The 23,087-nt window shown below is 35.9% G+C and overlaps 1 protein-coding gene across 8 annotated transcripts in view; it reads right to left on the reverse strand.

Annotated features, from left to right (window-relative positions):
- Pds5b (PDS5 cohesin associated factor B) overlaps positions 1 to 23,087 on the reverse strand; it is a 217,219-nt gene that overhangs the window by 93,712 nt on the left and 100,420 nt on the right. For all 8 annotated transcript variants that reach the window (XM_008825016.3, XM_029559633.1, XM_029559635.1 and 5 more), the window contains 7 exons: positions 22,629 to 22,709; positions 18,175 to 18,315; positions 16,025 to 16,140; positions 11,108 to 11,202; positions 6,788 to 6,933; positions 6,063 to 6,214; positions 4,356 to 4,469 (listed from right to left, as the gene is read on the reverse strand). In XM_008825016.3, the coding sequence (XP_008823238.1) occupies positions 4,356 to 4,469; positions 6,063 to 6,214; positions 6,788 to 6,933; positions 11,108 to 11,202; positions 16,025 to 16,140; positions 18,175 to 18,315; positions 22,629 to 22,709 (845 nt within the window). The remainder of the gene's footprint in view (positions 1 to 4,355; positions 4,470 to 6,062; positions 6,215 to 6,787; positions 6,934 to 11,107; positions 11,203 to 16,024; positions 16,141 to 18,174; positions 18,316 to 22,628; positions 22,710 to 23,087) is intronic.

The raw sequence follows: 23,087 nt of genomic DNA on the forward strand, positions 1-23,087 counted from the left end.
TATTTTTTTTAAACTATCAAAAGTATCAGTCTTCAGGAAAATGAAGATGAAATTATACATCCAAAATATCAGCAAAACTTAAGATATATGATAAAATACAGGAAGATACAGAAAGTCATAAACCATTCACTAAGTATAAACTATCATAACTACATAGGAAAACAATTCAAAACTAGCTTATAAACATATACATACTTAAGAAAGTCTTAGTATGGTGATTCTGAATCCTGCTGCCATCAAAATCTGAAATGCTTTGTAAAAATTTCCCAATAACCAAAATGCCTTGCATACAGATTTGGTGGCTATCTCTTTTATTTTCTAAGATTTTATTTTTAGTTTTTATTTACTCTCTGTGTAAATGTGCATATTTGTGCCTATGTCACACATATGTGGGTGCCCAGAGTCAGGAATAGATTGTTAGATCCCCTCAAAATGGAGTTACAAGGTGGTTGTGAGCCACCCAACATGGGACCTGGGAACTGAACAAGAGCAGCAAGTGCTCTTTAATGGTTAAGCCATCTCTCCAGCTCAACAACAATTTAGTCTTGTTTAAACGTCTCAAGGTAATTTCAAAAGGCAGCAAAATTTGAAAACCATTATTAGTCACAAATTACAAGATATTCTTGAATGTGCTTTAAAATGTTATGTAAAAGAAAATAAAATGTTACGGTAATATTATTTTAAATTAGTAAAATAGAAATAACAATGTCTATTCTCTCCATTGACTCAAATTCCACATATCAAAATAATGGAATAAAACTACAGTGAAATGAATGGTCTACTGAGAATGGTGACCACTGAGAATACTTGGTGCTAACCAGGACATGTATATCAACTGTCCACTTCTCCCAACCCCAAGGCTCAGGGAACATGACAGAAAAGGGAGCCGAAAGAATGAAAAGCTGGATGATGGGGAAGAGTGCTGTGAAATGCTGTCTTCTGCACATGGCATGGTCGATGCACTCATAAACTCACAGAGGCTATGATTACCTGCACAAGATTTCCACAAATTGGCCTTCTCAACATTCCATCATGAATGGGGAAGGGGGCTCATGAAGGCCCATCTCTCCCTGAGGATCTATTTCCAGTTAATTGTTGCTTGGGGAGGAGTCATTTTCTTCAGTGGTATAGCCACTGACAAGCTACCCATGCTCCAGTAAATAACCCTCTACCCAATCTCATGCAAGAAGCTCTTAAAATCAGTGAGTCACAAAAAAGCAAAATAAACAAAAGACATTAAAATAGGAAAAAGACTTGGAAAGAAGGGGTTCAGTGGAAGGGGGATGACAGAGGGCAATGAGGGGTGAAAAGGGACCAAAATACATTAGATACATGTATGAAGAAAGTTGTATTGAAAAAATAGCTTAAAAAAAAAAAAAAAAAGAATAGTCTACAACCCTGTGTAATATTATGGAAGAATCGTGAAAACAAACCAGTAAAAAGGTTACCAGGACTGGTAGTGCATGCTTTTAATCCCAGCACTCAAGAGTCAGAGGCAAACAAATATCTGTGTTCCAGACCAGCTTGGTCTAAGTTTTAGGCCAGCCAGGGCTACATAATGAGACCTTCTCTCAAACCCCAACTCCCCAAAAGTAACTTTTACTGTCACCAACTTTGTGAAATTACCTAATCATCTATATTAGCTAAATTTTTAGAACTAACATAATCTGTGTTTCCCTCAAAAACCTTTACATTTTTTTCTTAGTAAGAATAAAGATCACATATATGAGTGATAAAGCACAGTGATAAAATGAAGTCTTTGAGCATACCAACCAAATCTTTTATCCTTTTGTCTTCCTTCCAGAGACAGAGATGTGCTACAGTCTATTTCTCTCACTTATTAAAAAAGTTTCAACATACTTATATGCATGCATGTCTCTATGTATGTACTTATCCATTAATAATTTATTTTTGCTTGTTTTGAATGCTATGCAAACAGAATTGTTATGTGTAGTCTTCTGTAACTTTCTTTTAAATGAAGGTTTGCATCACCAAGTCTAGTAGTAAAATCATTTTTAAATGACAGATACCTACCTTAGTTTAGCTTAAAACAGTTAAATATCATTCATGAACCATTATTGTAGAATTTAAGCCTTTTCTGTACTAGTCCAAATAGGAGCTAACTTTCAACTTTTTAGTGACATTATTTCTCAGTACATCTCTTGTAAATGACTGCTTTACTTTCAAATTCAAATACACAAGTTTAACGGGGGGAAAAGTATGTTTAGAGTTAAACCTGATATTTATAATTTATCTTTCCACTTGCAACTATTTTCTTCTTTTCATTACTGTTTCTGGTATTAAACATTGCACCAATTCTTTTTCATTCCTTGAATTTAGAAGCTATATATTCTGGCTTTATTTTTATAGAAGTGATTGTTAATATTTTTACACGCATACTTGACGAATGTGCTAAAACTAGTCAACATTTCTGCATTGTTGCTTACTGATAAAAAGACAATAGAATGACTTAATGTTTATTTCTTACTTAGTTTCTTATGTTATTAAAAAAAAAAAAATAGCATGTCACCAACCAATGAGAACAATGGGCAGTGAAAAAAGGTCCCTAACCCTAACCTTCCTGCTGTGTGTGCCCAGGGAGGGCTCCAGGAACACTTGCAAGAGTTTCCATGACTGTGGTTGAGTATGCGGTCTAAGTAACGGCCTACAAATTATGTACTTCTAAAGTCATAGCCCCATCCCTTGTAAAGAAAATTTTATTGTTTGTGTAATTCTTGAGTATTTAGATTTGTAGAAGTAACTGACATTTTGGTTACTTTTTGCATACTATTCCTTCCTTCTATATTTGTCTTTCTTATTAAAAAAAGAAAAAAAATTCTTTAGGTCATTTAGCTAACCTTTCTCCAGCTCCAACCCACTTTTCTTTTCAGTCATACTCTTCTCTTAATATACTAGCCACTTTTTCTGCATACAGACAGATATATATATATTCTTTAGTAGCTTCTTTCACACACGATCTCGGAGTGTCACTTCTTGAGTTTTGCTTAAAAACATTTCTATTCCAATTTAACTCTTAAATGATATTTGGATTAAGGCCAGATTTGATGTGATTTCCAATTAACATGTGTTCTGACTGGGATAAATATACGATATTTCATCCAATCTAAGAGGTCATCAACTATACCATGAGAAAAAAGATGACCAATTAAACTAAGACAAACCAACAATTTGAGAATGCATTCCAATGGCAGAGAAAAAATTATAATGTAAGTAATTAATAAAATTAAATATAGTAGTTTTTTTAACCTGTATGTAGTAAAAAAAATAATAACTAAGTTTTATAATCAAGTAGACCTGACTTCAAATTCTGGGTTTCTTATTACTGCAACACTGTCAAGTTAAACTCAGTAAAACTCAGTTCATCTTATATAAAACATTTTTAAAATATCACATAAATTGGAGGCCAGCCATTTTTTTTCCTGTAAAAGGTTATACAGTAACTATGTCAAGCTTTGTAGACCAGAAGGTCTCTTTTGTGACTAACTTTCAGCTACAGTGTTAAATCAAACATAGGAGTACATATTCCAGTGCCTGAAATATAGCATGTATCAACAAAGTACAATTCTCTATAAAATAACTTAACAATTGCACATAAGATTATTTCCAGAGAGGATATGAAGCCAAAAATCCATTAAATTTTTCAAGTATCCTTAGATTTCCAATTTCAGAGTACTTAATCCTTAGTTACAACTATGTTTCCTGGAATATTCTAAGTCTACATTTCTAAGACCTATAGGAAATTTCCAGGCCTCCAAAATTTTTAAGCCTTAATATGAGTCCATTAAATTAGCAATCTCTACCATACATAAAATGCCAATTCCCTACCCAAACATCCAAAGAGGTATTTTTTGAATGAGACGTGGTAATAAAAATGTATTTGTGACTTGTCCTAATGCTAACTATAACAATGTGGTGAGGCTAAACAACATAAAAATTTGTACTCTATTGCACTACAGAATAATTTAAATCAGTACCGTGTAAGAGTAGGAAGGTAGTATTTTCATATTATGGACCTTTTTAACAACTTGGGGGAATAGGTATATCACCTTTCTTGAAATGTCATCAACATGAAAATCTAGAGAGAAAAAAAATCAAATCCTTAATGATTTCATGCCAATTAGCTCTATCTACCTTTTAACTGTTTTTATAATTGCTTAATCAGTGTTGGCAACAGAACTTTCTAAAAAGAAAAAACAATAGTCAAGTAATTTATTGTGTCTTGAACCTTTAAATAATGTTTACATTACTACAAAGTTTACATTTAAAACAGTTGTGGTTTCTTTTCCAAAATATCCAATATACTGCAAAAGATAAAAAGAACATTTGAGACATACTTCACAGCATTTAAGTCCAGTGTGGCATACAAGTAATATAAGCACTTCATCCGTTCTGTAGTTTCCAAATTATGAGGAACCATGTACTGAGCAAAAATCCGTTCAACAAGTAACCTACGAAAGAGAAGGTACCACAGTGACTCATGTTTTAAAAGTTTTACTTATTTTATGTCTATGAATGTTTTGTTTGCATGAATGTGAGTGCACCAGGTATATGGAGTGCCCACAGAAGCCAGAAGAGGAAGTTAGGTATCATGGAACTGATGTTAAGACTGTTAAGAGCAGCCATGTGGGACCAGGTCCTCTGCAATAGCAGAAAGTGCTCTTAACCACTAAGCAATCTCTCTACTCCCATACTAACTCTTTTTAAATGTACTAAATTTGTATTTTAAATTACAAAAAATATAAAAATCACATATTAAAAAATTCTTTGCTGGGCGTGGTGGCGCATGCCTTTAATCCCAGCACTCAGAAGGCAGAAGCAGGTGGATCTCTGTGAGTTTGAGGCCACCATGGTCTACATAATGAGTTCCAGGCCAGCTCAGCTGGGGCTACAAGGAGACCCAGTCTCAGAAAGACTATATATATAATTTTTTTTAATCTCTTTGCTTTCCTTTATGGAAACGAGATTTCTGTCTATATAAGAAGATTCAAAAGAAGGACTTAGGTATACAACTGTAACAACCTTCCAATCAGCTAAGATAACAGGCATGACCTTGGGAAATTGTTCATCAAAGACTCAGTTTCCTTATCTATACAGTAAAGGTTAGAAAACTACACCAGCTCCTTCTCCAAGAGCCAAATACTAAAATTTTGAAACTAAAAGATACAAAATAACTTCTTAAGATTCCTTTGACTATTCATAGGATTCATCATGAAACAAGTTATGTTTAAATTAAAAGCACAAAGAAAAAGGCCAGGAGCTGCTACTGCCTCTGCCTTAGCTCTTCTACAACTCAAAGGACACAATGTCACTGTCATGCATCCACAGGTGCCTAGGGAAGGAAATCTCCTAGTAAATCATAATAGGAATCTTTGTGCACTGGGGCCATATACTCAAGTCTAAAAACCCCAACTCAAAATAATCTTCCTTAAATGTTAACCCAAAATACTAACTTTCCACACACCATAAAATCGTAATATAATCTATCATTTTTTTTCTTAATAGTGAGCTACAGGCATAATCATTTGAATACCATTAACAATTTACCAAATCAGATTCTAAACAGAATTTCAAGCTCTACTAAGGACTAAATGGCTATACCCATAGGAGACCTATCTACCTTTAAGGCTATGTATGTTTTTCAGAAATTTATAAACTGTTTTTAGCATTGAGTGCATTTTTTAAATTTAAAATGTCTATCATCAAAAGGATTTATTTTCATCTGAATTTTATTTAAAAAATTTAATAAGGACCCTTTTAACATGCTTCAATATAAAACAAAACTTTAAATTACAACACATATATCCTAACTTTTAGATATTACTCTGTTCAAAAACAGTGTATGAAAATGAATGAGAAACTTCTACCAACCCCCAAAGTTATGTATACAGAACTGCTACATTTGTGACTTTGCTGGAGACTACTCATTCCATTTCCTCTATACAAAAAAAAGGGGGGGGGGGGTTAAAGTTATAATTAAAACACAAAAAGAACTTTTATCTAAGACTCAAATTAAAAAAAAAACTATAGTGTCTTTAACTTACCGATCATCAATACTATTTTGATAATATATATGCAGCAATTTGTCCTTGATCCATGATATCTGTTTTGCAGCATCTTTTCCAGCTGCTGATTGTAAAGCGTATTTCTTATAAATCTGAGCAAGTCCCATCATGGCTTCTTTACGTACTCTCCACTTAAAAACAAAAAGAGTTCTCTTTATGATGTAGAAATGCCTCTACTACATAAATTCAGTAGAGTCCATGTAATAGTTAATCTTCAATGTCAACCTGACTAGATTTAGAATCACCAATGAAAAAAACTGGAGTGTCTAAGACAGCATTTCTAGACAAGTTCTACTGAGGAGGGATAATCCACTCTTAGTGTGGGGAGAACCAGTCCATAGACTGGTCTTTGACTGAATTTTAAAAGGGGGTGGGGGGGCGCACAGGACACACTAGCTCAGCACCAGAATTTATCTCTCTCTGAGTTTTGAATGTGTTTGCAATGCAACCAACCACATCACATTCCCATGGCCACGATGGACTATAGTCTTTTAGGCTTTCATTTCCATTCACTTTATAAACTTTTCTTTATAAAGCAAAAATTATTCTATTTAAGTTTCCTTTCACGTTACACACTATTTTGCTCAAGCTTAGATACTTTCAATCTATAATTACTAGGAAAAAACAGTATTCTCAAACGAAATACTATTAAGCTTCAAGTATTAAAAATAAAACTCTACTAGTAATTACCTAATCCTACTTACCCGTTTGTCCAATGTTCTCTCTCTCACAAAATTAAGTAAGTGATCATTGACAAGAAGAATATCCTTTTTAGCAGCTGTGACTATAGACACAATAACATCATGTCTAATAGCTTCCTCAGGGTCATGTGATCTCACTTTAAGATATTCTGAAAGGTAAGATTTTCTGATTAAAATGGAAATGTCAATAATTATAATGCTTTAAAAGATTGGATAAGACCTTTACAAACAAATAGAGCAAAAGCAAAATCTTAAAAAGTAGTTCAAGAAAAGTAAGAGGAAGAGAAAGAAAGAGAGGAGATGAGGCTGGTTCTTCAGTCAAAATGTTAAGAGTCATCCACAATTGAAAAGTAAAATTCTGCTTCACTTCCTGGGCAGGGAAGTTGACTAGGTTGTTTCTAACTCATTAATTAAGCTAATCATACACATGAAAATGTTACTATTTAGCTTGTCATTGTTTTTCAGATAAATTAAGAGAATATTCAACTCAGGTGATGCTTTTGGCAAATGACTGAGAGTATTAGAGCTTCTATATTATAATTAGTGAAACTGAACATGGTTACTGAAAGACTAAAGCTGAGATAGTGGCTGACAAGAAAAATGACAAGGATATTGTTCTGGGAAGTCTGATTAGAGAAGCAGAAATGCCCCAATTAAGGATTTCCATACAACTCATCACCATAAAGTTAGGTTTAGAATTTACAGTCTCATTCTTACACTTAGAACTTTATAAATGGTTTATTTAGTGCTTGAGTGCATGTGTTTGCATGCACACACATTTAGCCATGCACCCATAGCTATGGATTACCAAGCCTTCTGAGGAAAGGTTCTAATGTAAAGAAATAAACATAAGGGGCTTAAGACATGGTTCAGTGGTTAAGAGCACTGGCTGCTCCTGCAGAGGATCCAGGTTCAGCTCCTAGCACCCACATGGTGACTAACAACTGTCTGTAGCTCCAGTTCCAGAGAATCCAACACCCTCTTCTGACCTCTGAGGCCAATGCATGACATGGGTGCACTTACATACATGCAGGCAAAACACTAATACACATAAAATAAAAATAAATTTAAAAAAAATTAATAAACACAAAAGTAAATAACAAGTTTAAAAAAGCAAGTCATATTAACATTTTAAAGGAAGAGAACACCAAATTACTATTGATAGAGAAAATACCACATTAATAACACAAGAAAAGGATATGATAACCTCCCTCTCCAAAAGAAAATCCAAAAAGAAAGGGAAGCAAGGGAGAGCAGGAAAAGAAGAGGAAACACACAAGTGTGCAAAAGGTGATGGGAAAGCAAAACACAGAGGAAAATTTTATGGTTCAAGAATCAACACTGTATACAAGCTACAGAGAAGCAGTTTAGATGTGAGTCGGAATACACGAGGCTCCAAGTGAAATATCTCCACAGACAGAGATGAAACTGGCTTAAAAACAAAAACAACTAAAAAAGTATTGTTTTATATCTCATTGATTGTAATCCAATGCACTTGGAAGCATTACTATGACAAGCTACTTTTAAAATATTACAAATGGATATAATTTACGGCTTTCTTTATCAAGAGTAACCTAGAAGTGACCATTTAAGAAACAATAGTAAGCCAGGCATGGTGTCACGTGCCTTTAATGCCAGCACTCGGGAGGCAGAGGCAGGTGAACCTCTGTGAGTTCAAGACCAGCCTGGTGTACACAGGGAGTTCCAGGCCAGCTGGGGCTACAGGGAGACTCTGTCTCAAAAAGACCGAAAAAAAAAAGAAAAAAAGAAACACAAGTATGAAATGAACACTACAAATTGGGAATTACATAAATCACTGAAAAATCCAAAAGTGAAAGTGATCAGAAAAGGAAAAATGAGAACAAAGAAAATTCATAAGACGCAAAGAGGGAAATGGACAATGAGAAAATAAAAGCATATAACAAAGATAGAAGCAAGCTCAATTCCAACAAATTCACACAATATGTTAATAAAATGCTATGAAGGTAGCAAGGGAAAACATCAATCGATGGTCCAATACCAGCTTCAAGACCAAATAACCACATCAATGGCCAGCACAGCATACGACACTCGTGCAGTAGTGGCACTTTTATCTTGGGGGCAATCAACAGCTACCTAATTGGACTAAAAGCTCACTCAATGGGAGTGTAGTACTGTAAACATAACCAAATACACATGGCTGGAGAGGTCATAGATCTTAGAGAAAACCCAAGACTGTCACATTCCCTACACTAATGTAATTTCTTGCTATGTACAAAATATGTATCCTTATATTTATAGACAAATATCCCAGTCACTACTCATCAAAGAACCTTATTTTTTTTTTACCAGTCGAAAACTATTACCAAATACCACAACTGGTCACACTACAGATATTGTCTATGAATTGCCCAGGATTAAGCGACACATCTACAATGCACCCTTTACACCTAAGTTGAAAAGAACATAGAACAGGGGTAATGAAGATGACACTAATGAATCGCTCAATTCTCATTAATGAAGATCCCTCATGCCACAGACGGCCAGGAATACAAAAGGTTACAAATGGCCAAAACTTAAGAGATTAAGAGTCTGCATATTGCTGATCTTTTGACAGGACTCCTATAATAAATTGCACCCCACCCAGGGGCGAGGGACCATACAGGAAGAAGGGATGGAAAGACTGTTAAGAGCTAGAGAGGAGGTGCATGACCATATGGAAAAACAGAGTCCCTACAAGCTGCTGGGACCCTTCTCACATGATTCTATGGCAATGGTGCCAGCATACACAAGTTCCATGCAAACTCAGGCAAACAAAAAACCAGCATAGAACTGGGGAAATGAACAACAAACCCCAATTGTACCTGAAGAAACACTGGCAACTGACTACTGCTAAGTGAGGAAGAGCTGATCTTCCTAAAACCAGAGACTCTAGATAGGCTGACACGACCTCAGTGAATGGGCTTACACTTGGGAACGTCTGGGGCCACTACTTGACACACTGGGTCTTAACACAGATGACAGAGCATATGGGTTCCAGTGGGGGAACTATGGAAGGGTGCCGGTGGGGATGGGGGTATTAAGATGATTAAGATTGAAATATTCTGTATATACAAAAATTCAATAAAAACAAATTAAAAAAAGAAAAAGAAAAGCTGAACACATGACAGCACTACAATCAACTGGGAAAAGATACAAACACAGTATAACTATGGAATCATCAGCACAATGCAAATCAAATTCAGTAAGTAATTGTCCTCTGCACAAGATATAAAGACAAGAGTTTGCAAGGGAGCATTTTGGCCGTACTCATCATTTCTTTTCTTTTTTAACCTACTAACAATTGTGTGGAACACAAATGGCTATTTTATTAATCTTCATTTTTATGAACTATTTCATAATTCAAAAATTAAAGATATATTCTTATTACTTCAAAAATTCAAAGTTGTGAAATATCATTTATGCTTATACAGATTTTAAGTTCTCGTCATTAATTCTAGTTAAATTAGTCTACAGTTAAATGACTTTCTGTCAGTTTGTAAGATATTAGAGAACATTAGTATTAAAATCTATTGAGTTGCAAAAATATAAAAAATAAAAAAAACAAACAAACTGGTGTTGGAGAGATGGCTCAGTGGTTAAGAGCACTGACTGCTCTTGAAGAGGACCCAGGTTCAATTCCCAGTACCCACATGGTGGTTAACAACCATCTGTTACTCCATTTCCAGGGGATTTGGCACCTTCTTCTGACCTCCACGGGCATTGTATGACACAGGTGCACTTATACATATGCAGGCAATACACTCATACACATAAAATAATAAATAAAAATATTTTTAAAACAAACAAACAAATCTATTACAAGTCAGGGCTGGAGAGATGGCTTAACGGTTAAGAGCACTGGTTGCTCTTGCAGAGGACTGGAGTTCAATTCCCAGTACCCACATGGTGGCTAACAATAGTCCATAACTCTAGTTCCAGGAGATCCAACACCCTCTTCTGACCTCTGTGGGCATTGCACAACATGGGTGCACTTACATACATGTAGGCAATATAAAATAAAAATAATAAAATATTTTTTAAAAAATAAAATCTATTCAGAGCCAAGAGCTAGTCAAATAAAAATGCTAAAATGTTCAAAATTGTCCTTAAACTAAGAATCTAACAGAGTTCACTGAAAATATTATTTATATATAGTGTGCACAGAAACTATAGTGTAAAAATCTTAACTTTAGCAAGTTTCAAGATGATGAAACAAGAGAACACTCATAATAAAACATCCAAAGTGAGGTTTTTTTTCATACCTAGCATCTAGGAATATCTGCTGTTACATGTATATAATACCTGTTAAATCCTTTGCTAAATCAGGGTGGTTCATGAGACAATGGCTAGCAAATTTCACACATTCCAGGCGGATTGGTACGTGGATATCATTAAACCTGATAAAATATAAAGAAACAAGGTCATTAAAACAACCAAAATAGACATGTTTCATCTATAATAAATTAGTATTTATTCTTACTACACAATAATCCAAAGGGACTGGGGAGATATTTCAGTTGGTAAAGTGCTTGGTAAAAAACTTGAGTTTGATTCCTAGTACCCACATAAAAAAGATGGGTATGTTGGCACAGCCTTATAATCCCGCAGCTAGGGATGTAGAGACAGAAGAATCCTTGAAGCTGGCTACTCAGCCAGTCTAGCCAAATCAGCAGGCCATAGGTACCAGTGACAAGCCCTATCTCAAGTGGCTTCTGACGAATAACACCCAAGGTTGACCTCTGGCTTTCACATATACAAACATATACACACGCACCTGCACACACAGTCATCTGTACACACACACACACACACACACGAATACACACAGGGGGTTAGTTCCCACCCCAGTTCCCCCACAAAAGAAAGAAAATTCAAATGGAACCAGACCATTTTAGCCAAGTTTTTTGGCATATTACTCTATATACAAGCTAGGGCAATTTCCTGTGAGAACTATGAAGTCTTGAGGAGTCTGTTTTGCTCTTGTTTTTTTGTTTTTTTTTTGTTTTTTTTAATTCTACTTACAATGACAAACTGTCCCTATGAATTTTATATTTTCAAATGTATCTGTTCAATAAGTATTTATGTTGTGATAACCACATATATTTCAGAGAAACATACAAATCTTATACCATGTCTGAGAAAAAGTATTTCCTTAAAGTATTCTTTTGGGGGGGGGGTCTTTTTGGTCTCCCTGTAGCCCCAGCTGACCTGGAACTCACTATGTAGACCAGGCTTGCCTCAAACTCACAGAGATCCACCTGCCTCTGCCTCCCAAGTGCTGGGATTAAAGGCGTGCGCCACCACGCCGGGCCTGTTTTTTTAATTATAGGACATTCACTAAAGTATGGCAGACCTTACACTAAACATTAAACCCTGTGTTACTTTATATCCCACAATTTTAAACTATACCCAAAAAACTGCCCTTATCTAATTAACATTCAGATTTATTACATTTCTACGGCCACCAGGGCCAATTTTATACTATCTATAAAATTTATGTATCTATAAAAATCTCTTTACTCAATAAGCCATTTAAATCTTTTTTAATCTTTTATTTTTAATTCATCATTTCTTACAGTTATTGGGCACAACTGGTGTGTTGTATATGTGTGCAAGCATTTATATAGTGTTTTCCTATTTAGATTTTTCCTTTTTTTAACTTTTTAAAAAATTTTATTTATCATTTTTATGTGTATGTGTGTATTGCCTGCATGTAGGTAAGTGCACCAGTGTCCTGTAATGCCTGCAGAGGTCAGAAGAGGCTGTCAGATCCTCTGGGACTGGAGTTACAGACAGTTGTTACCTGCCATGTGGGTGCTGGGATTTGAACTCGGGTCTTAAGCAAGAACAACCAGTGTTCTTAACTGCTGAGCCATCTCTCCAGGCCCGATTTAGATTTTTCTAATTTTATTATTCTGGTGTCAATTACGAGCTCCTCTTGCAGGCTAGAGAAATGGCTCAGTAGTTAAAAGCACTGGCTGCTCTTGCAGAGGACCTGAGTTCAGTTCCCAGCACGCACATGGTGGCTAACAACTGTCTGTAACTCCAGTTCCAGGGGATCCACCACCCTCCTCTGACCTCCATGGGCATTGCATGACAAGAATTACACACATGCAGGCAATACACTCATACACATAAAATTAAAATTAAAAAAGAGCTCCTCTTACTCCACTTAGAAATTAGTAGTCAGAGTTAAAGACATGATTGTATTAGGATTCAATTGTTTTTATATATTTCTTTTTGTTGTTGTTCTTTTTGAAACAGGTCCTGTAGCCTCAGCTTTCCTGGAACTCACTATGTAGACCAGGCTGGCCTTGAACTCAGAGATCCGCCTACCTCTGCCTCCCAAGTGCTGGGACTAAAGGCGTGCACCACCATGCCCAGCTGTATTTTATTTCTTATTTTCATTTTATGTGAATGAGTGTAGTAAAAGCACCCATGTTGTGCAGTGCCCACAGAGGTCAGAAGAGGGTGTACGACCCCCTGGAACTAGAGCTACAGTTTTTAGCTTCCATGTGAGGGCTGGGATTCAAATCTGGGTCTCCTGCAAGTGCAGACAGTGGTCTTAACCACTGAGCTATCTTCTCTAGCCCTTGGATTCAAATTTCTTAACAAGACCATTTCATTGATGGTACTGTAGTCCTTCATCAGCAAGAACATGATACCTAAATCTCTCAACTGAAGTTCAAAGTCTACATATATTATTTCATCACAGATTGAAAAATAATGAGTTTAAATTTTTCTTTATGAGTCAATAACATTAAAGCCAAGGTTTTACAGTCAGTAAATTCATGCCTTAATTCTATAAAATCAAAAGGCTTTCAAGTATTAAAGCCAGGCGTGGTGGCGCATGCGTGTAGTCCCAGTACTTGGGAGGCAGAGGCAGGCGGAGCTCTGTGAGTTTGAGGCCAGCCTGGTCTACATAGTGAGTTCCAGGACAGATGGGGCTACAGGGAGACCCTGTTTCAAAAAGACAAAAAGTTTTCAAGTATTTATATTATTCAACACCATAAGAAACAAAATTTATTTAAAGAAGAAAAATGTCTTCAAAATCAGCACATTATTCAAAATGTTGCTTATTAGGAAAAAGCATTTGCTCTATTAAGTACCACCTCCAAAAAAGCAAAAATCTCATCTATGGGCCCCTTAAGAACTGTTTTAACAATAACACTTCATCATGGTTTTGTTTGTTTGTTTTTTGGTCTTTTTGCCTCTGCCTCCCAAGTACTAGGGCCACCAATCTGTGATGAAATAATATATGTAGACTTTGAACTTCAGTTGAGAGATTTAGGTATCATGTTCTTGCTGATGAAGGACTACAGTACCATTTTGTGTGTGTGTGTGTGTGTGTGTGTGTGTGTGTGTGTGTGCATGAGTGCAGTACTTGTGGAGGCCAGAAGAAGGCTCTAGATCCCTGGAACAGGAGTTACAGATGATTGCAAGCTACCTGACATGGGTGCTGGGAACTGAACCTGGGTCCTTTGCCAGAGCAATACACAGTTCAACCACCAAGTTATCTCTCCAGCCCCAAGCATGTAGCTTATAATCAGAATAAATAAAAACAAAACATTTTTTTAAAACATTGTATTTCTTGAATATATTTTATTATTTTTATTTTATGTGTATGAGTGTATTGCCTGCATGTATGTGAGTGCACCCATGTCATGCAATGCCACAGAGATCAGAAGAGGGCGTTGGATTCTCCTGGAACTGGGAGTTAAAGACAATTCGTAGCCGCCATGTGGGTGCTGGGAATTGAACCTGGGTCCTCTGTAAGAGTAGTCAGTGCACTTAATCACTGAGCCATCTCTCCAGTCCCAAAATATTGTATTTCTTTAATGGGAGATTTTATTGTTTAATTGGGGGAGGGGCAGAAGAGAAGGAAAACAATCAAGCAAAAATGAGATTTATTATTAACGACTGACAATTAACAAACTGAAAAGTAGTAATAACAATGCAATTTTTTTTTTTTTTTTGGTCTTTTTGAGACAGGATCTCCCTGTAGCTCCAGCTGTCCTGGAACTCACTATGTAGACCAGGCTGGCCCTGAACTCACAGAGATCCACCTGCCTCTGCCTGCCTCTGCCTGCCTCTGCCTCACAGTGCTGGGATTAAAGGCATGCGCCACCACACCCGGTATAGGAATGCAAATATTTAAACCTAGAGCAAATAGAATCAAAGTCTTAACTCCTATTTGTTTTTCGACAACTTAACTGCTTTACTTGTGATAATGATTTAAGGAAATAAAATCCCCCTTTATCAGGATAAAAGTAGGTTTAAGCTAGAATATGTATAGTGCTTTTAATATTTTCAAGGTCAATCTTCCAGCAAAAGTAATGAAATTATCCCATGAGAAGTGATAAAAACACTCAAATTTACAACTAGTTTATGACTTTCAGAAGCTTTGTGAACCACTAAAAAAGCACATAAAGAGCCTAGGCCATCATTTCCTTTAATAAATACAGAGGCTAGGCTTTGTTGGCACATGCCTGTAACCCCAGCATAGGGGTTAAGAGGAAAGGCTAAGGCGGAAGAATCACAAAGACTCTGAGGAAGAAGGGAGGGAAGAATAGAAGAGGGTAGGGGAGGTACACATAGTCATTTGTTTATTAATTTTGTTAGTTTCCTTATTTACTGAGTATCTCCAAATAATTTAATTAAATTTAACTTTCTGTGGAGGGGCTATATCTCTTCAAGAGATATTGTCAGTGAGAATTAATCACTGCTTTGAAATTATTTTCATTCCACAGTTGTAACAAAAACTGAGATAGCTTTATGTACCATTTTTTAAAAATCGGGACAAAATTAAGATGAAAAGATAAAAGGAAAATTTAAATACAGCCAATTATTATCAACATTCAAAATAACAATATGCAAAACCCTTCTTGCTTTATCTTTTCTTTTTTTATTGTTGTTAGTTGTTTTGTTTATTGAGATAGGTTCTCGAGTAGACCAGGCTGGCCTTAAACTTCTGATCCCCCTCCCTCCACCTCCCAAGTGTTGGAATTACAGGTATGTACCACCACATCTAGTTTTTGTCATGCTGAGGATCAAGCCCAGGGTCTTGTGCATATTAGGTAAGCACTCTATCAACTGAGGTACAACCCCAGCCCCCAAACCTTTCTTTCTTATGATTTCAGAGAACACAGCAGTTTTAAAAAGCAATATAAACAGATATGAACACATATTACTTACAAACAGAAAATCAAAATCATGTACCTGCCCAAGTAGCACTGCCAGAGTGGTTTGTTTTGAGAGGCCAATTCTGAATCCTTTGCCCCAAACATTTTTGCAAGTAGTTTAACAACTTGGAGGCGTTCCTCATTATCATTGCTCTAAAACAAAACACAACTACTTTTAAAACTATGAAGTAGAAATTCAGACTATAACAGTCTTATAATTTCCTGTATTCTCTAATTCACAGAAAACCACCTAAGAATTCCAAACTACATAAAAATGCTCACTAAATTTTTCACAAATTACATTAAAGCAGTGCAGTACTATTAAGTGAAAATGTTTCATGGCTCCTATTCAATGACAAAGGCTTCTCCTACAACTCAGATTAATTTCTAGAGTAAATTAAAAGGGCTACTAAGGACTCTTGAAAAATATGCCTTTTAAGAATAGACACTGAGAGAGACCAAGTCTACAATAAATAGAATTCTGTGTTCGTAAATTAGCTCCATATAGAAATATGCGTGCACTGAAGTCCCCAGTAGGAATCAGCTAATGTATAAATACAAGATTCCTAAAGGAGATTCAACTGCAAAATGATGGAGTCTTGAACATGCAGCAATTACATTTCTGTTTTATATATTGTATTACAAGCACACTAAGATGAAAATACAGTTTTACTACTGATTTCGGCAGCACCAACAAATGATATAATGGTTAGGTGAATGATCAAGTCAAATGCTGTATTTAAAGTGTGACAATCAGGCCTATCAAAAAGCACCAAATTCAAAGCACTATTGATGTGACAACATAGATATTTCCTTAAGGTTTAAGACAGTGCCTCAGTCTAGCACTCAAGAGCTCAATAATCTAACTCTTCTCTTTATTCTCCTACTTAAAGACTCTTCAGCTTTGGCTACGCATTAGAATCATACTTTAAAGCTTCAAAGACAACCTCCTCTTTGGACTTTACTCTCATAAATTCTGATTCACCTGTTCTGGCTAACGGCTGAAAACCTACTTGTTTATTTGCTCCATGAATGAAGATTCTGGTTAGAGTCAGGAGTGATTAAACTTTATGCTACCTTCCAAACTATAATTACATATTTCAGGAATTCAGTCAGCACCTTTCTGCCTCGATATGCTTCTGTGTGCTGTTTCCTTTGCTTCAACTTCATGCTGTTTGTACTCTTATAACAGTTATAGTATATGGCCTCTTCCTCCCATACTAGATGTTAAGTTGGCTGAAAGCAGGGGTGATAGTTCCCTTATTTTTATGATTTTCATAATGTATAGGAAAATGCACATAGCATTTACTTTTACTAGGGAAAGTCAGATAAACCAACAAATAATTAGAAATGTGACTATTTTGCCTCACGAAATTACTAAAAAGGGGTAGGAAGGCCAGCTAATAAAATGGCTCACTTAAGAAATATACCCAAAATATACTCAATACTAAAACAAGAATAAATTCTAAAACAAAAGTGTCCTTACTACCGATACTTCTTAGATTTTTGTGGGGGTTTCTGCTTTGAAAGCAACAAATCAAAAGTTTTAGAAATTAGAAAATACTGCATGAAAATCATCTAACCACTTTTCTGGGTAATATAGTGGGCTCCATCAAGGACTAATAATTATAACTAGCTGTATTTTATCTTCTTGTAATGATTTGAAGGAGATATTATATTCCCCAGTTTTTCAAGTGAAACTAAGTTTTATAGCATCATTTAATGTCAAGACAATAGTGATATGCTACCATATATGTCACAGATTTTCACTACAGAAAGTAAGGAAACTTGTCAACACAGGCAACTATATGATAACATGAATAAAATATATCACAGCATAGATAATGAATTCTAAGCTCTCTTTATGGCCTCATCAAGAGGTCAAGCGTCCTCCTATAAACAGTGTCTTGAAAATATGAGGAAGGTAAATGTATTGCTCAAAAATTAGCCTAACCCTCAAACTAGAAAAAATGGAGACTCATGTCATCCTGATAATCATTTATTAAGTACGAGTTACTAGACATCATGACAAGTATTGGAGATATATTGATAGGTAAAGCACAAAGACATGAATAAATAATACTTTCTCATCTGTTGCATTCAGTAAAATGATCATAAGAATTTAAAAGCAACAAATAATGGTTTATGCTAACCTGGTTGACAAAATCATATTTTTATAATAGTTACCTTTAATTTAAACTCAAGCTGGGGTAAAACAGAAAGCAGCAAATGGCTATCAATATTGTAGAGTTCCAAAATTAAATCAAACACATGCTCGGACAAATCGCTGATAGATGTTTTCCCAAGCATCAGAACCTGATTAAAAAACTTTGAAGGAGAAAATTTTTCATTAATAGAAACACCATAGACAAAGTGTCTAAAGTCTGATTATTCAATTCAATTTGTTATTACTGTATACAAAGTCAAACAACGCATACTGAAACATTTCCTATGTGGGAAATCACTGCAGTCTATGTAATAAAACATGGAATTCATTTTGCACACAATGCTGTAATTTGTACCGATTCACCAATTACAACATCAACAAATGCCCTTACCTTCTAAATATTTTGTACCTCTACTATAATACTCACTATATTCTGACTATGGGATTTTGGTGTCATCCTGAGTGGACTGCTGGTCAAACATCATTTCTGGGTTTATCTTCAAAGAACTTTTCAAAGAAAACTAAGAATCCACAGTTTAGTGGAGGAACATTGCCTCAATGTAGGTAAGCACCATCCAAAGGCAGAGAAAGGGTGGGTTCCTCTCTTCTATCTGGAGATGAGGAGCCCTTCCTCTCCTGCCCTTGAACATCAGAACTCTTGAGTTCTCCAGATTTTGGATATGAAGATTTGCACTAGGACAATCCCATCTGGGTTCTCAGGCCTTTAGATTTGGGCTGAGAGTTAAACCATTGTTTCTCTGGTTCTCCAGCTTGCCTTCATCAACCTCTATACTATGAGTCAATTCTAGTAAAGTCTCTCTTTCTCTCCCCTCTCTCTCTCTCTTGCTCTCTCTCTCTCTCTCTCTCTCTCTCTCTCTCACACACACACATACACACTCTCTCTCTCTAGGTTTTGTTTGTTTGTTTGTTTGTGTTTATGTGTATGCATGTATTGCCTGCATGTAGGTAAGTACACCCGTGTTGTGCAATGCCCAGCAGAGGTCAGAAGAGGCTGTCAGATCCCCTGGGACTGGAGTTAGGATAGTTGTTAGCTGCCATGTGGGTGCTGGGATTCAAACCCGGGTATTCTGCAAGAACAACCAGTGTTCTTAACCACTGAGCCATCTCTCCAACTATTTTTAAAAGAAATAATTTGCAGGGCACTGTGGGAGATACCTACCTATACTCTCATCTACTCAGGAGGCTGAGGCAGGAAGAGTACCTGAGACACAAATTTGTGTTCTGCCTGAACAATATGGTGAGAACCCAACACAATACGAAAATAAACATGACTATAAGACACTGATTTCTTAAGTCTTAAATATTTAGGAATTACACATAAAGACTAAACTTGAATGTGTTAGCATGCATGAAGGAAAAAGCAATTTGTATAAGGGAGACAAATGGGATCATTATTACCTCAGTACCTTATTCCAAAATTGTTAATTCTAAATGAGGAAGATAAATGAACAGCTACCACTTTATCAATTAAAGTCTAAAAAGAATGATTTCTACCATTTTATACTACAGCTATTAAGTTCATGAGAAAGTGATTTTTACATGGAAGTACACAAAACTGAAGTGGAGCCGGGTGTGGTGGTGCACACCTTTAATCCCAACACTCAGTTGGATCTCTGTGAGTTCAAGGCCACCCTGATCTACATAGTGAGTTCCAGGACAGCTTGGGCTACAAAGAGACCCTGTCTCAAAAAGACCAAAAAAAAAAAAAAAAGAAGTGAAAAAATAAGACTTATAAGGGACGTAAAAAGAAAAAAAAAAACTCACAATGACTTCATTGCTAACCCTCAAATAAAGCAATGAATAAAACATAAAACAGTACAAAGGCTGAAGTGATAGTTCAGTTGGTAAAGTACTTTTTATGCAAACATAAGAACCTGAGGTCAGATCCCTAGCACCCACATAAAAAGCCAGCAGTGGCATGTGCCTAGAATCCCAGTGCTGGGAAGCAGGAGCATCCTAGAGGCTTGCTGGCCAGCCAATTTAACCAGATTGCCACATTCCAGGTTTTATGAGAAACTCTGCTTTTAAATAAATAAAAGTGGAGAACAGTAGAAGATGACACCCAATGTTGATCTCTGGTCTCCTCCACATGTGTACACAGGAGTTCACCCACATCCACATGGGGTGGGGGGAGAGAGAATGAGAACTAAATAAATGGAAAGGCATTTAAAAATTTAAAAGGAAACAAAGGACAAGGTATCAGAAGTAAGTACATAACTAAAAGTATGCTTGGACCAGTTTACTAGCCTGCTGCCCTTTGCCAGCCCTTCAAATTCTAAAGAGTGTGAGGAGAATCATTTATGTAATAGACAAGGACAGCAGGAAATTAACATAACAGAAGTAATAAGGAAATGCTTTTATATGGATTTATCTGTGATTGCTCAGTATTTGTTTAGGCCTTTCTTCTTTCCTTACATTTCATTAACTTTTCAAACACTGGCAAATACAGAGAACAGTATACTGAACCTAAACTATGTAGTTCCAATAAATATCATTTACTTTTCTTTCTTTAATTACCTCAATCAAATATTTGTTTTCCTCATTAGAAAAGGTATCAACATGGTACATTGTGGGGCTTTTCTGTTGTTATTTTCTTAATTTTCTCCAGAAGGCATCAAAATAAGGTAAATATTCTCCTAAAATACATCTGATTAATTTGGCAGTATCAGCTTAAATAAATGACACCCTCCCTCAAGGCAGAATTCACCCAATATGCTCTACTAAGTGGAAATCTTCATTCAGAAGGACTAAGAAGCAAGGCAAAGATAATTAGAAATCCTAAGTCTGAGTCTGCATATTTCGAGTGTCTTTTTTTTTGGGGGGGGGGGTCTTTTTTGAGATAGGGTCTCCCTGTAGCCCCAGCTGGTCCGGAACTCACTATGTAGACCAAGCTGGCGTTGAACTCACAGAAATCCACCTGCCTCTGCCTTCCAAGTGCTGGGACTAAAAGCATACGCCACCACATCCAGCCTTTGAGTGTCATTAAGTCAATAAAGAAAACCTAAATTCAACCAGTTAATGTCAAGTAATACCCAATACTCCTAGGACTGCAGAAACCATTTTGGAATTTCGTGCCAATCCTGGAGCTACAAAGATACATTACAGAATTTGATCCCATAGGTTTTTAAAGTTCACTTCCAAAATAATGTCTATAAATTTGGCTTTTCTAAACCATCACATAGATGATTTAGAATACTCTGAAATCAGAAACAAAAGCTGGGATTTACCCAGGTTCTATTTTATAATGTGTGTTATTTTTCAGAGTATATTTTTTTAGAACCTGACTTTAAATTTTTATATACTAGAAAAAAATTCTCCTTCAATAAACCAGAAGAATTAAATACACATTTAGAAAAGACTATTACTTTTCTCAAGCAGGCAGATTTACATCCTTCTAGGTGTTTAGAGGTGGGTGAAAGGAGAAGGCAAGTACCATGATAGAATCCTAGGGCTATCATTAACACTTGAGTTCTAGACTTGGGTTCCAAGAGGTACCATTCACGTACAATATGATATGGATGGTACACTTGCAGTGATACAACTCAAGAGAAAATAAAATTTATTCTCAAAAAGAGAAAAAAAAAACAAACTTACTATAAGCCTCTCTCAATGATGTTAGTGGCTAGAAATGATTTCTTCCAAATACATACAAGATAAGATGTTCACTTCTAAGTAGCCAAAGTTGGAATGATACTTAAAAAGGTTCATTGCAATCTCCCTCTTTCTTATAAAAGGTATATGTATATACCTTTTATATGTGTGTGTGTGTGTATGTGTGTGTGTGTGTGTGTATGTATATATATATAGGACTCTCTCTGAGATAACAACATATAGGCAACTTTTACCAAATTGCTACTGCTGTCATACTTGCCTTCAACTTCTAGGTCTCGATATTGGTTCCTATCTTCTTACAAATTAATTTAATCTCCAAAAAGCTGTAAGCGACTTCTCTGAACAACAGAAACTTCCATGTTTTATCTTATTACCTTTAGCTCTATTTCTAACATTAGAAACATTATATACCTTGCTAACCAAAATAAAGGTGCTGTTTCTGGGGACGTGAAAGAAATTAATAAATGCAAATAAATTCCTACTTTTGTTTAAAAGTGGGAGAGAACAGCTGGGCATGGTGGCGCATGCCTTTAATCCCAGCACTTGAGAGGCAGAAGCTGGTGGATTTCTGTGAGTTCAAGGCCAGCCTGGTCTACATAGTGAGTTCCAGGACAGCTGGGGCTGCACGGGGACCTGTCTCAAAACCAAAAAAAAATAAAAAAGTGGGAGAGAGCTAGCCTTCCTGAAAATACTAATCAAAAATAATTTGAAGGAGAAAGGAAATAAATTACTTCATGGTTGGACGACAAAAATATTAGTGTACACTACTTGCTGAAACTTTGCGTCCGTCAGTCATTAACTTTTTGTCTTAATCCTTTTAAAACCCAACTGCAGTACTTACATTGGTAATATATGGCTCAATAGCTTGAGCAGTCCTTTTCAGCAAAGCCTTTGCCAAATCATATGCTTGCTTGTTCAAATTCTGGAAAACACAAACAATAGATCATATATACATAGATGTAACTGCTTTTATGTTTTCATTTTATACTTGTTTGTCTTTTGCAGTAGTGGGGTTCAAACCCAGATCTTTGTTCATGTGAGGTTTACTGAGCTCTGACACTGATATACCCCAAACCCCAGATCTCTCTATGAAAAGATATATTGCTTTCTTGTTCAAATTCTGGAAAACACAAACAATAGATCATATATACATAGATGTAACTGCTTTTATGTTTTCATTTTATACTTGTTTGTCTTTTGCAGTAGTGGGGTTCAAACCCAGATCTTTGTTCATGTGAGGTTTACTGAGCTCTGACACTGATATACCCCAAACCCCAGATCTCTCTATGAAAAGATATAT

Source organism: Nannospalax galili, unplaced genomic scaffold, assembly GCF_000622305.1.
Source record: "Nannospalax galili isolate Female #2095 unplaced genomic scaffold, S.galili_v1.0 scaffold768, whole genome shotgun sequence".
Lineage (NCBI taxonomy): Eukaryota > Metazoa > Chordata > Mammalia > Rodentia > Spalacidae > Nannospalax > Nannospalax galili.